Source organism: Carya illinoinensis, chromosome 16, assembly GCF_018687715.1.
Source record: "Carya illinoinensis cultivar Pawnee chromosome 16, C.illinoinensisPawnee_v1, whole genome shotgun sequence".
Taxonomy (NCBI): domain Eukaryota; kingdom Viridiplantae; phylum Streptophyta; class Magnoliopsida; order Fagales; family Juglandaceae; genus Carya; species Carya illinoinensis.
The window spans coordinates 4,657,319-4,672,570 of NC_056767.1; the positions used below are offsets into that span (position 1 = coordinate 4,657,319).

The following is a 15,252-nucleotide window of genomic DNA, read 5'->3' on the forward strand; positions in this document are numbered from 1 at the left end:
GGATCGGAGTCGGAGTCGGAGTCGGATTTTCGGATTTCTGCTCAGCCCTACTGAAGCTTCCCATCTCCCATCACTAATGATTGGCCACCTCCCTATCACGTATTTCATCCAAAATCCATGTACCTGCACTGCGATGCTGCTGCCTTTGGCAGGAGCACCTCCACGAGCCCACCATCGTCGATCGAGAAAACCCCTCCATCCCTCTCAACCTTCCCTCCCAGTGGACCTCTCTCCCTCGGATCTCTCGAGATCTTCACACCCACACCCACGAACTCAACCCTTGGTTTGGGTACAACCCAAACCCACCTTGCGCCACATCCTATAGCTACCGTGAGTGCCACCATGAGTGGTCCCCAACCCTCCACCAAAGCTTCCCCCTCCCTTGCAGTCTATTTGCTCCCTCCCCTCATGGTCTTCCACCAAAACTGCATTTATTTGAAGCAAATAAAAAGGAGATGATGAAAATGGCAACTTGGCAAAAATGTTGACAAAATAGGGGAAAATGGAAAAAAAGTATTAGACGAGAATACTCTAGCATCCGGATTTGCACTTACATATATATAGATAGATAATGATACACTTACCACTCTTTTACTACTATTTTACTACTTGTAGTATATTTATTTTTTTATCATTTTCTTTTAAGTATTTTTTTACCATCCTTAGCCATTAAGAAAAATTTTTAAAAATATATAATTTTAGTGATAGTCACTTACTTAATCATTAAGTAAAAGAAAATTTAAAAAAAATTAAAAAATTAAAAAAAATGATAAAAAAATAGTAAAATAGTGGTAAGGATATCATTATCTATATAGATATGGACCCAACCCCGTGTAATTACCTCACGCGTCCTACAGTCTACTGTTATCTCTCCTTGGCTTAGGGTTTCTCTCATCTCTCTCGAGCTTACAATGGCAGACGAAGTACAGTACTCGTCCGTCAGTGACACTGCCGCCAACAAGCGTAAGTACGAGGAACCAACAGCGCCGTCTACTGGCACTCGCAGGCCCACCGGATTCTCCGCTCCGATCGCCCCTCAGTCTCCCGACTCTGGCCACGCGCCGCCTCCCTCATACAACAACGTTCCGCCGCCAGTCGACGGTTTAACCCTTGCAAAGCAGCGCGCTCAGGAGGTGGCTGCCAGACTCTTCAACAACTCTGGTGCCGCAGCTGTCGCTGGTGCCCTCGACGCCAAGCGCCCTAAGATTGATAATGGCGCTTCTGGATTCGATTCCCTAGACTCTGGATTCAGCTCCATCCCCCCAGGTTCTCTCTAATCCTTTCAAAAATTTATTTGTTGCTTCTCGGGTTATGATGTTAATGTTCTCCACTTGCACATCTTTTTCCGTAAATCTTTGTCTTTCTAGTATTGACTTATGAAATCGATTGATTATTTACCTCTAATTGAGATTCTTTGTTGGCTAGTTACAAATTTATAACTTGATACTCTGTGGGTTTTGTTTGCATAATGGATAATTATTTGAATCTAAATGCAAGACCGGTGTGACTGTGGTTGCACAGATTTAAAATCTCATGCTCTGCACTCGGCTCCCTTGGCACCGGTTTCATATGGCTTCCAGAGTTCGAGCAAGAAGATTGATATTCCAAATGGTAGGGTTGGTGTTATTATTGGGAAAGGAGGAGAGACAATAAAATATCTTCAGCTTCAGTCTGGAGCAAAGATCCAAGTCACTAGGGATATGGATGCGGATCCCAATTCTCCGACTAGGATGGTGGAGCTCATGGGTACTCCAGAACAGATTGCCAAGGCTGAGCAGTTGATAAACGAAGTTCTTGCGGAGGTGGTGCTAAATTTACTCAGTCTGGTGTTTTTGTGATTTTAGTTCTGTACATGCTAAACGGTTACAGGCCGAATGCAAAGTTTGGGCCAGGCTTTTTCTCTAAATGCTATTATACTCACTATCTCTCCCTTTGACCAATGTTTGGGCCAGGCTGAAGCAGGTGGTTCCGGCATAGTTTCTCGAAGAATAACTGGACAAACTGGTTCTGACTCATTTGTAATGAAAGTCCCAAATAACAAGGTAATGCGGAAGTTTTTTTTATTTGTGAGCCTATTTTATTGGCTTGGTTAAGGATGGTTTGTGATCTGCACCTTGTTTCAGGTTGGTTTAGTAATTGGTAAGGGAGGCGAAACAATTAAAAATATGCAGGCCAGGACAGGAGCTCGAATTCAGGTATATTTATAAAATTTCTGTTATCTTGCTCTTATTTGAACTGTGGATTCAATCAAGGTAAACTGGTTTTCTGATTGTATTCCTAATTTATTCCAGGTGATACCTTTGCATCTTCCCCCCGGTGATATGTCGACAGAAAGGACACTACAGATTGATGGGACCAGCGAGCAAATTGAGTCTGCTAAACAGTTAGTCTTTGAAGTTACCAGTGAGGTATGTTGGTAATGTTAGATTGCGAGTTTGTTATTGGCTGTGGACTGTTTACTTCTCTTATATGATTAGTAAAAGTTTTGTTGAGACCCAGAATTTTTCTTAAAAGAAGACATTCTTTGCAGCTATTATACAGTGTGTTTGTGGATGTGGATCTTTTGTTGCTTCTTATAAAAAGAAAGAAGGAATGATTTTTTCATTATTGAATGTGAAAAGGGACTTGCTTATTTTTCTTAATGTGTTTATATTTGTTTAATTAGGCCCCGTTTGGTTACACAGATGAGATGGGATGAGATGTTTTGAATAGTAATGAATAAAATATTGTTATAATATAATTTTTTAATATTAGTTTTGTATTGGGATTTGAAAAAGTGAAATTGTTTATTATATTTTGTATGAGAATTTGAAAAAGTTGTAATGATGAGATGAGATGAGATTTTTAGTTTTGGTTAACCAATCCGGTTAGTGATGTTGGTTGGTGCTATTAGACATTTGTTACCATGGTGACAATTTCAGGCCCCTCACCTGGATTGTTTTAAATGTAACTTTTTATTATCTTGTAAGGTGGGATATTCATATTTTGTCCAGGTACTGCAAAGTTCCGTTGATGCAGGCTAATAGGATTCTCATTTATTTTGGTAGAGTATGGACATAACTCCTTTTGGCTATTAATTCTTATGTCATCTCTCAGTACGCACATTTACCGTGCCACCCTGTGGTTTTTTTCCTGAGCATTTTGTGTTCAGAATTCTGCTGCACTTTTCTCTCTGATAAATGGCTCTCCATTTTTTGGACATTCTTATTCGTCTCCTCAAAATGCCATTTGTAAATGTTACCTTTCTAATATCTATTCCTTTTTTACTTATCAAAAACAAAAAAAAATCTATTCCTTTATTGATTTCTGCGTTTTTATTGCCTGAGGTCTTGGAATTCATGTGAAAAAATAAGAACTCATGTTAAAACTATGAGTCTTCATGTTGAAGAAAGGATTATAATGTTATTAGCTATTAGCTAGTTGGTTTTATGTCAATTAATCTCCCAATAGTTATGCCACAATACTCTATTGAGTTCTTTCCCTTTTACTCATTCTTTCATAAACAAGTTGGTGATATTTTCATTTTTTCTTTCCATCCCATATATTATACTCGGACTATTGTGCTGGATATCATTAAGACTTTTTCAGGAACTCCATTTTGTGGCTATCTGGTTAATTTCAAATAGGATTAGATATGTTTATTATGTAGATTAATTGCTCGTCTTCCCTCGATTGGGACTTGTTAGATAGATTGTTGCTTGTGCTAACTATTGATCTGGATATAATCAAGACTTCTATGGATCTCCTTTATGGTGGCTACTGTTCTTGCTGGCATGCATGCAGACGGCTAGTGTCAGACTGAACTTTGGAAATGGAGTTGAGCATCTGATACTAACTGCTGTTGTTGACAGATCTCTTTAATTGTGTAGGGCTGCTAGTTTTTTATTTAGGACCTGTTTACCAGGATAATTTGTGATGCTCACTATGCAGTGGGATCTTATAGATAAGAGTTCTGAACTTATATATAGACTATGAACCTGCCGTGTTTTGTATTGTCTAATATCTGAATTGATCCTATAATGCATTCAGATTTTACCGTACCTGTTGATTTTGGTGGGTGGTGGATGTATGAGTTTGAGGGATGGGAAGAGATGAAATTTGAGAGTTTGAAGTGCTAGTCTCTTGTGAGTGATTATTATTGTCATTTCTAAGTGCCATGCACATTTAGTGGATAGTTGGTCTTTGAGGCAGGCCTTTCGTTGATGCTTTTATGTTTAGGTTATTAAGGTCTGTTATGAGTGCTTATGATTGTCATTATTAAGTGCTATGAAGATTTATTGGATACTTGGTTTCTGAGGCAGGTACATCATACATGTTTTCTGTTTAGGTTATTAAGGTCTTGTGAAACTTCCTTAATTCCATTGAATTATATTGGTCCATTCTATAATCCTTCTGACCTGTATGTCCAATGGAATAATTATTGGGATTATGGCTTGTTCAACCATCGAATATGTGCTTATTGATTCTGTACCTATGACTGATGGTGTTATTGGGAACTATTGTAGGGTTAGTGTCTGTTGGACCATCGGTGACACCAACATGGAATTCTGTGTTGGTGTTCTCCCAGCATCGCTCTGGTATGGTTCTAAATCTTAATTCATGATATTTAGTGATATATTGTGGAGAGCTGTGAGTCCATTGATGGAAATACAAGGCCATTGGAATGAATTATTTGTTGGGATGAGGAACTTTTAAGGATTACCGCCTTCATTGTGTCTATGAGAAAGTTCCTTTTAATGTTCTTAGTGCATTTGGTAACAATAATTTGAACATCCAGTTCCCCTGTTCATCTTATTTTAATGTCGTATACTCAAACTCGAGAAATTTTGATTTTATTATCTACTATGTTTACTTCTCATTTCTTTGTCATACTCACATGGTACTCCCCTCAATATGGAAGTAGTGCGTGAAAGTGTTAGTGATGTTTTTTATTCTCTTGAATATAGTATTTTACAGTGTGTGCTTTGTTTTAAGTGACGGGTGGCAACTTATCTCTACAATAACTTGGTAAGCTCTTTTAAGGAGATATCATTTGCTTGGTCAATGTCTACTTGGCTCTATATGTTGGTATTCTAGGTCACCATTATTTGCCTTCTGATGCTTCTGTTATTTATTGGAATGGTTTTTATGAAAAGATACTCTCTGGTTTACACTTTACTATGAACTTGTTGCCTCTTCATGGCAATAGTGTTTGTATGTCTCTGTTTTCTTTATGTGAAATTTTGCATAGTATTGTGGTCCTTTTGGTACCCATTCACTTTCAAATAGGGAGAGGGTGGGCTTCTGCTGGAGTAACTCAATATCTCCTCAACCAGTACGGTATGTAGGCATTTATACCCCTTCCTAGTACTCTCTGAAATCTAATAATCTTTGCATGTAGGCATTAAAATTTTTATGTTGGTTTGTGGACTTTCCTTCATTCTATGTTTATATCAGTATGTGCAAATCCTGTGGTTTTATTTTTTGGGATGATGTGTAGCTTAGAAGAAAAGTTCATCATCATTATTTGGGGAAACAATTTTTTGCAGAATCGTGTTAGAAATCCAGCAATGGCTGGAGGATATTCTCAGCAAGGTTACCAAGCACGACCTCCTACAGCTTGGGGCGCACCTGGGGCTCCTCCCATGCAACAACCAGGTTATGGCTATGTGCAACCTGGAGCATATTCTGGACCATCTCCCCAGTACAACATGTCTCAGCCTTCTTATCCCGGCTATCCTCCTCAACCTGCATCTGGTGGTTATCCCTCCAATTGGGAACAGTCAACTGGTGCCCCATCTCAGCAGACTTCTCAGGGAAGTGGTTACGATTATTACAGTCAACAGCAGTCTTCACAGCAACAGCAAACCTCTGGTGGTCCTGCAGCACCAGCAGATAATTCTGGTTACAATTACACTCAGCCACCACCATCAAGCTATAATCAGCAGGGACAAGGTTATCCTCAAGATGGCTATGGTGGGTATGCACCACCTCAATCGGGATATGGTCAGCCACCACCATATGATCAGCAGCAAGGTTACACCTCTGCTTCCAGCTATGGGAATGTGAGTAACACAACACAAGATGGGCACACTCCCTCCTATGGGTCCCAGGGGGAGTCAGCCCAGGCTCCCCCTGTACCGCCTTCTTCTGTGGGCCAGGCAGGATACACTAGTGGTCAACAGCCTAGCCCAAGTTCTGCAAGTTATCCACCTCAAGGAACAACTCAGCCAGGTTATGGAATGCCTCCAACTTCCCAAACTGGCTATGTAAATCAACCACCCGCTCAGTCTGGATATGGGTCTGGCTATGGACCACCTCAAGCCCAGAAACCTCTTGCCAATCCCCCAGTATATGGACAGGCTACTCAGTCACCTGGCACCCATGGAGGCTACGGCCAGCCTGCCCCTGTGCAGTCAGGATATCCCCATTCTCAACCACCATCAAGTTATGCCCAACCAGACTCTGGTCCACAACGCGCTCCACCATCCACTTATGGTGCTGCAGCTGGTCAGCCTGGGTATGGGGCTCCACCGTATGGCGCACCAGCTGTTAGTCAGCCAGGTTATGTACAGGCGCCACCACCTTACAACACCTATGGTAGTGCTTACTCACAGCCTCCAGTCTATTCTGCTGATGGAAATGCTGGTGGGAACACCCGTGGGGCCTATGATGCAGCACCTACTCCTCAGACCAGTCAGCAGAGTGTAGCCACCAAAACATCACCCGAGTTGATATCTGGTTAGTTGGGTCATTCTGTTGCTTTGATGAATGGGTTTTGTAACCCTAAGGTTAGGCCTAGTTAGGCTTGTATCGCCGAAGTCATGGATCAAAGGTAAGGAACCTGTTGATTTTGATGCTGTTTGTTTGTCTGACATTAATGCTGCTTGTTCTAAATAATTCTTCCAGCTTTTTAGTTGTAGTCATGTGGTTTTCAATGTTACTTGTTATAAGTACCTTCATCTACCTTTTATTCTTGGTTATGTATTTATGAATGTTGCTGCTACTTGGTTTGGTTCCCTCCATGTTTTTGTTTTGACCAATGCTGTGGATGACTAATCAATCCCAAGGGGTGTCGCAGTGGTCCTCACTCCTCAGAGGAGTCTTATAAACCGGATGATATGAAATTTCGCACACTTGGAGCCTTCGGATTGAGGACATTTTCTCTTGAATTATTAGTGAATTTGTGTGAAACTTTTTGGAATCCTTTGCCAATTAAAAAAAAAAAAAAAATGCTGTGATTGACTTTGTCCATTGGTGTAATTTATTTTTTGAGGCGTGTGGATTGATGACACACTGCACACTGGCTTTATTCTCATGTTCAAGGATGAGAAAGAGAGCTTTTCAAGATTTTCCCACAATAGCAACAAATGCTCATCTTCTTATAATCATGGTCTTCTATGGAGAAGAACAAAATAACAAATTTTATAATCTATATTGATAGTACACCAATCGTTTTCTGATTTGCGCTTTCCCCAATACCATAAATTTTGCTTGCAATTTTTTTTTCTATTTATTTTCCATTTCAATTAATAATATTACATCACTGTAAGTTGGTTCTAGTTTTCTGTTTATATTTTTGTTGACGAGATTTTGCTTATAAAAAAAAAGATTGTTTGGTGTCGACCTTACACTTTCTAGTTTAAGTGGATGGGTACAGTTGTTCCAAATAATTTGATTTGAAAAGGAAATTTTAAAAATGTAATTCTAGATACAGGTTTCAAATAAACTATGTCGCGAAAGCTCTTTGTAGTTTGTATAAAGTAGGTCCCTTTAAATATATATATATATATATTTTATATTTTTTCAAGATAGATTTTAATTTTTACAAAATTTTGTGCCAACCTTGTTTATTTGGGGCTTACATAAATTATTTTTTATTTTTAGATTTAAATCTTACAAAGTATATTAATGATATACTGATTTGAGAATATAATAATTTATAAAAAAATAATTCTAGGAAAGATTTATATGTTTTAACCTTAAAATTTATTAAATACCAAAAAACATGTTTATCCATTCAAAAAATATTCCTTTCCATACGAAAATTCTTGTAGAAGAATTCGTTTGTTTTTAAAGATGAGATGAGATAAGATAAGTTGAATAAAATATTATTAGAATATATTATTTTTGTATTGGAAATTGAAAAAGTTGTAATGAGATTTTAAAAAGTTGAATTATTTATTTTATTTTATATAGAGGTTTGAAAAAGTTGTAATGATTAAGATGAGATGAGATGAGATAAGAGTTTTATAAAAGTGAACAAGGCAGACTTTGGTTTTCAAAAAACACAAACCGAAATCAGTCACGAAAATATTAAACATATTATATAGCATATTATTCAAAAAATTGTTTGATTAGAAACGTGTTAAATATTATATAGCATATATTAAACATATATAATAAAATACCTAAATTTATTCTGAAAATATATTATGACCAGAGAATAAAATGAAATTTGTTCCCTTTCATAAACCCGTATTAATTATTAGTTATATAAAATTATAATTACATTTGTTTGATGGAGATATCTTTTTAATTATTTCATTTACAAAGTTTTAAAACTTATAAAATTAAAACTCATAAACTTTATAGCGTTGCATATCATTTTATTTTCACAATAAATCAAATTACTTAGAAAAAAAACATATATATATATATATATATTGGGTTAGTGCAATGGATAATGATAGGCTTATTACTTCTTATCACCTATTTATTACTCTATGGTGTCTTTGAAATTTTTATTTTTTTATTATAAGTATTTTTTTAACATGTTTAATTATTAAGAAAAAATAAAAAATATATATAACTTTATTAATAGTCATTTCTTTAACTATTAAATAACAGAATTAAAAAAATTAAGAGAATAGTGAAGTAGTGGACGAAGCAGCATGCATATCATTAGAAGTCTCTCTCTCTCTCTCAAGATGAACTGTGTTGCAAGGTACAAAAGTGATATGCAAATTTTCCCCTATTGCATTCTTGCTCGCTTCAGTTCGTTTTTTTCTGCTGCCGTTTTATGCAAATCTAAGGTTCTTGAAGCTTGAATCACATACGGACACAGAATCGTGTTTAAGGTGCATTGGGGTCAATTGTGTCGCAAATTTTGATTGGGATTTCCTTCATAATAGTTTAATGTTACATCGTTACACCTATTCGTACAAATTTGTAAACTTTTTCTCCAAACGTATCATTTTGTGTAGTAATTTTTAGCTTAGGGGAGTTGATGGCGTCCAAGCTGATTCAATTGCAATCTAAGGCTGCTCAGGCTTCACAGTTTGTGGCCAAGCATGGAGGTGCATACTACAAGCAGATATTGGGGCAAAACAAACAGTACATTCAAGAGTCACCATCCATTGAGAAATGCGACATTTTGTCAAAACAATTGTTTTATACTCGCCTTGCCAGGTCAGTCACTTTATACAATTCATATTCTAGCTCTCCCAAGTAAAGTTTTATATATATAAAAGAAAAAAGTTGTATGCAATCGCCTGGTGCAAGCACAGGACAAACGCCGTCTGATGTTGAAAAATAAAAACGCATCGTTTCATCTATTCAACCTCATTTCCCCAAATCTTCGATTCTCCCTCCTTCCTGTGTGTTTGTCTCTGTGTTTCAGCTCTGCATTTCTTTGGTCAAACGAACAAGTTGGATGCTTAACAACTGTTGAATCTGTAAAACCCATTAAAAATGGTTTTGCTGTTCCATCTGATTGTGGTCCATGCTCGATGGTTTCTCATTGTGAAGAAGAGTTATCTATTGGAATAAACTCTATAGCTCTAAGAGAACATCTCGAAAACATCTAGCGATACAGAGCCAAATTGGGCGAAAAAAGAAAAAAACACTAGAAGTAGAAAAAATGACCGGATCGCTGGCGACGAGTCGAGAAATACAATCGGAGAGCTCCAAGGTGTGGCGAGAACCGGCCCAGATGACCTTCATCTCCTCCACATCGAAACAAGCCTTGCTCTTCTTGGTCGCCAGATGATCAACACCCACCAGTTCGAAACAGCCCAAAATTCACACAGAAACAAACACAAAAGTAAACCCAAAAATCTAATGTTTAAAAGCAATTTCAACTATCAATCTCAGAGAACGTCTTCGATAGCTTTTAAGTTGATCTGTATTATTATACCCACAAAAATGGAGACCCACGGTCCCAGATGAATCGGACGACTCAGAAGCAAGGTGGGTAGCAATTCGCCAGATCAGATGAGCAGGAAGACGAAGACTAACATGAACACGCAACCAAAAACCCAGACGAGTGGGAAGACGAAGATCCAGATGATGCTGAGCTCCGTTTCAATGAGTTTCAATCAGAAATTTGAATACGGTGACAGGCCGTACCGTCAACGATCAATATCGTTTTATCTATCATTTTATAATAATTAATATTTAAATAAATTATATATATAAATTATATTTTAAAATAATAATCTATATATAAATAAATTATACATAAATATATATATATAAATTACAAATAATTTAATCTGAATTGAGGATTAAAAAATAAATTTATATTTTAAAAAATTAAAAATAAATCAAAATATCGACTAGTATAGTTAGTATTTAAGACGGTATAAAATATATATAATACTTATATTGAATTAGTGGCCGGTATATACTAGCCGATAAGATACGATATTTAAAACACTAATTTCAATGTGTTTTTGATTATTTTTCTTTCTTTCGTATTTGTAGGTTATTTTTTCTTCCTTTTTGTTTTTTTTTCTTAAGCTGACATGGAGTCAAAGACTCCACTAGATTGTACATAGAAGAATTGTATATAAAATGATGTAATGTATAGCAAAACTCGTTAAAATAATCAAAAAGTGTTATGAACTCAATGAAAAATGAGAGAGTTTCAAGAGATTGAGAGAGAGCGAGAGAGGAGATTCTCTTATTGATCTGTATATCATATAACATCAATATACCCATATATATAGGGTTACAAAAGAGACTATGCTTTTGACGACTAGCACTATGTATTTGACGGCTAGCTAACTATGCTTTTGACAACTAGCACTATGCGTTTGACGGCTAGTTAAATGTGGTCATACAATTCAAGATGGTTTATAACACTTCCCTTTTAGATGACCATATTTAAAGAATATGTCTCGTTAAAACCTTGCCAAGGAAAAACCCTGTGGGAAAAAATCAATGGCGAAGGAAAAAGAGTACAGTATTCATGTGTACCGTCGAGTGCTTTAGGATTGCCTCATTAAAACCTTGCAAAGGAAAACCCAGTGGGATAAAACCTTAGCGAAGGAAAAAGAGTACAATCAGCACAAGTCTTCAAGACATTACTTCCCCTGAAAAGTGTATGATAACAGGTATTCAAACCTCCGCATTCCAATGTTCTGCATAATCTTCTCAAATGTTGCAGTTGGTAATGCTTGACATCAATTTTAACTTTCTTCTTATGAATTGCAATGATCTTCTTGTGTGGATCTGAAAGATAATCCGCATCTGTACATCCAACTAACTGTGGATTTGATCAAAAAATAATCACAACTGGATCTTTCTGCTCATCACTACTCTTCTGGAGTTCTTGTAAATAACACAGTTAGTGGAGAATTCATCAACATTAAACCGTTAACCTCATTTTTTAATAAAAATGGTGGCTAGCCTTTTAAGATCAGATAAGCATCGCGGATTTTCAACTTCTCTGTAGGTGTTAGGCGTGCTGTCAGGTGCCGCAGCTGTCAGGCGCCGCAGAGCTATGAAGTTATATTTCGTCTCTTTTCTCTTGCTTCACGAGAGATGTTGTATCATAATTTTCTCTATAAAAGAGATATTCAGCTCATCTTCATTCACATCTCATCTTCTTCACTTTTCTGTAATCATGGTGCATTTTTATTCTGCAATCTCTTTCTGCATTCTTATCCTACAATGGCTCAGCGATCTTCTCATGGCCAATATATGAGGTACTCTGCACCTCGTTCATCAGCTGTTCCTGCTTCTACCACATGTGCTATCATGCAATATAATGATCTGACTCATAGGTCAGATAATGAAGCTATCTATGAGCTTGTGAGTCTCGGTACCCGATACTCATCATCCATTTTTGCATTTTCTCAGCGACTGCAATCTAGAACTTGTGGAGTTGACAATCTCCACGAGAATATTGTTATACTTCAGCGACTTCTTCTGAAATCCAACATGAAGATAGAATCAATAAAACAAGAGAATAGGAATTTAAAATCCTTGCTTAAATCTTCTTTTCAATTGCCCACCCCTTTAGATAGGGATGCCATGCAGATTCTTGAAGAACAAGAGCTTTTGAAGAATGAGACAAAGTGCCTCAAATTTCTGTAATTTTTGCTTCAAGATAATAAAATAATATTTCACAAATATTCATATTTGTGTTTCTATCTTTTGGTAGATGTTCTGTGTGTTCCCTTTTATTTCTTCTTTAATAATGCACAGTTCTTATCAAACCCATAATGTGAATCTGAAATACTAATTGTATTAAAAGATGGTATTTCATGACTAATAACACCATCCATCTTCCCCTTGAAGTCGCAAGGGTTTCAGATTTATATTTCAAATATGTGCAGTTTTCATGAGCTCTTCTAGAGTCTCAATGACATTTAAATCATATATATAAACTGTAATAATAGCTTGTTTCCATTTGCGTTTGGATTGCTTTAGATCATATAAGGATCTTTGAAACTTGATAGAATACATATTTCCAGATGTATTCATATTAGAAGCTTCAGACATTTTCTATCCTTTAGGAATTTTCATATATATATATATATATATATATATCATAATCCAATGATCTATGTAAATATGCAGTTAATCATGCATATCCAAACTCTCGGTAACTTTCAAACTAATAAAAATCTCAATATGATTTCAACCACTTCAAAATCATATCAATATTGTTTCTTCAAGAAACTAACTTGTGATTTCTATATCCCATTTTCATATTAAAAGTTTCGGGTTTTTTATATCATGTATATAAATATCCATGATATTTAACAAAAATCACCTCTTTAGGTGTTTGGACTTCAAGTCCATATTTATCACATTTTACTTAGTGATATCAATTCTGCAGGAATTGAGAAACTGACTCGTGATTTATATATCACATTTTTATTTCCTTTCCATAAATACCCACTGACATTCAACAAGTATCACCTCTTTTGGTGTTTTGACTATAAGTCCCGATGCATCATATTTTACTAGTGAATCAATTCTGCAGGAATTGTTTCTTTCAAATTTGGCCAATATTTTACGTCGTATTTTTCGACGATTCTTGATTCACTTTCATCATTACTTTTGGTAATGTCAATTGCCATTTCATATGGAAATACGTTGTCAACAACGATTTTATTTCTATCAATAATTTCTCTATTATTCATAAAATGTAACAAGATCTCGTTATTTTCAGGTACCTGTCCCTCTTCAAGGGAAGACATTTTCAAGAAAAACCTCTTCAGGAGGCACTCTTCAAGAGTTTATATAGGAGAATTTTATACAGAGAATTTGGATGGACTTTATTACTTGTTTTGTGGGTATGGCCTCTTCAGGAGCACCAAATTATTTGTGCCTTTCTCTTTTAAGATAATTTATCTTTTGTATCAATACGTCTCACATGCCTTTAGACATGTCTTTAGACTGCTGAATTTCTTAATTGTCCTACAGGGACTTCAATCCTCGCTGAGATTTTAGCAGCTAGAATATGAGATATTTTTATCTTATTGCATCCAAAATTTAATTATCATATGAACTTCTGGTTCACATATGATAATCAGGATAACGTCGAATAATTTCATCTTATTTGCTTCAAGCAAATTTTTCTTTCCACTTCTGGTGGTAAGACTTTATAGTAAAAGAATCTTCTGGTTTTTTTTATGGACGTTCGTATGAAAATCATTCGACTTATCGTAATTTATTTTGGATGATCAAGATAACCATGAAAAAATACAAATATTTTGAATCATATCACCTTTTGATGCATCATAATATTTGATTCAATAATTTGTATAATATCATCTCAAAGAGAAAGCTTACAGCTTTTCTAATACGAGCTTCTGGCCCGAAAAGATATTCATTATCACGTCCAATCTCTTAGTTTCTTTGAATGAAACGCATCATTATTTTCACTTCAGGGAATAGAATGATATAAATTCATTATCATTCACTTCAGAGAATGATGTAGATCTAGTAAGACGTGAATAATGATTCTTATCAAAAACTCATTATTTTGCTCAGTCACTGAAAGACCTGATACAAATTTAGAATATATTGTGAACGTTTGCATTTCATATTGCTACTTCAGGAGCATACTCGATATTGCTACTTCAAGAGTACATTCGAGACGTTCATTCAAATATATATTCTTTCCACAATTTCAATTATGCAACTTCAGGTGCATAAATCATAATGAGTTTTTGGTACAAGTATCAATCATTTAAACTATGAGATACTCAAAAACTATTATTAATTTATGGCGATCCTTCAGGGATGTTCTATTTCCATTATCAAATAAATCATATTATCAATAATTTATAACAAGTATAAAAGTAAATAGAACTTGTATATAAATTATGAGAATAAAATTTATTACAGATATAATTGAAATATAAATTATCTAAATTTTAATTCATCAAATATAATTAATATGTAAACTATGTTAATAAATATAAAATTTTATCATACTATATTTGACTAATGAATCTGATCACAGCTTTGAAGCTCAAATTTTGCCACTAAGATGTATCATTCTTATATGGACAAGCATATTCAGAGGCTAACATAGTTGATAGTACCACCATATGATAAATTGTGAAGAAATCTGACACCTAGGCTGACAAATGGGAGAAGATGACATCATCTCTCATGTCATCCTTTCAAAAGTTTTTAGTTGTCTCTACTTTTATCTTTCTTTAATATTTATGCTGTCCTCATCTTGATTTTAATATTGATGCCTAACAAATTTATGCCCCCACATGTGTTAAAAGCGTGCGTAACATGTTGAACTTTCCAAAGTTTTAGAACACAAGGGATAAAGACAATAATACACAACAATATTTCAACAAATTTCATAGTGCCTGAGATGAAAGAAACGTACGTACCTCAAGCCATTTTTTTTTTACCTTACCCGGCACGCCAAGTTTCAATAGTCCAAGGTAGGTCTGGACAATAATGACAGGTGGTCATTTTCACTTCTGCGTGCCAGCTTGGGGGGCTTTATAGGAGAGTAACAAAAGTCCATGAAAATGAGATACTGATGCACGGAAACGTCTAGTGAGC

The 15,252-nt window shown here is 35.7% G+C and overlaps 1 protein-coding gene and 1 long non-coding RNA gene across 3 annotated transcripts; one reads left to right on the forward strand and one right to left on the reverse strand.

Annotated features, from left to right (window-relative positions):
* The first annotated feature begins 830 nt into the window (after positions 1 to 830).
* On the forward strand, positions 831 to 6,985 carry LOC122299217 (far upstream element-binding protein 1-like). 2 transcript variants are annotated; one of them, XM_043109302.1, is made up of 6 exons: positions 831 to 1,266; positions 1,522 to 1,805; positions 1,953 to 2,042; positions 2,124 to 2,195; positions 2,292 to 2,408; positions 5,529 to 6,985. In XM_043109302.1, exons 1-6 carry the CDS (start codon positions 912 to 914, stop codon positions 6,723 to 6,725), a joined length of 2,115 nt encoding a protein of 704 aa, XP_042965236.1. In that variant the 5' UTR covers positions 831 to 911; the 3' UTR covers positions 6,726 to 6,985. The 2 variants fall into 2 exon arrangements, with proteins under 2 accessions (XP_042965236.1, XP_042965237.1); XM_043109303.1 differs by having other exon boundaries at positions 832 to 1,266; positions 1,522 to 1,802.
* A 2,311-nt stretch (positions 6,986 to 9,296) lies between these two features.
* On the reverse strand, positions 9,297 to 10,331 carry LOC122299219. Its single transcript, XR_006239631.1, has 2 exons — positions 10,118 to 10,331; positions 9,297 to 9,951 (listed from the first exon to the last, which is right to left on the reverse strand). It is a non-coding gene; the product is annotated as an uncharacterized LOC122299219 (long non-coding RNA).
* Between the last annotated feature and the right edge of the window lie 4,921 nt (positions 10,332 to 15,252).

Bases quoted from the DNA above. Each gene is read 5' to 3' on its own strand.
- LOC122299217 (XM_043109302.1), top strand. From the start codon at position 912: ATGGCAGACGAAGTACAGTACTCGTCCGTCAGTGACACTGCCGCCAAC. The intron at 1,267-1,521 runs GTTCTCTCTAAT...GTGGTTGCACAG, and splicing joins ATTCAGCTCCATCCCCCCAG to ATTTAAAATCTCATGCTCTG. The intron at 2,409-5,528 runs GTATGTTGGTAA...AATTTTTTGCAG, and splicing joins TCTTTGAAGTTACCAGTGAG to AATCGTGTTAGAAATCCAGC.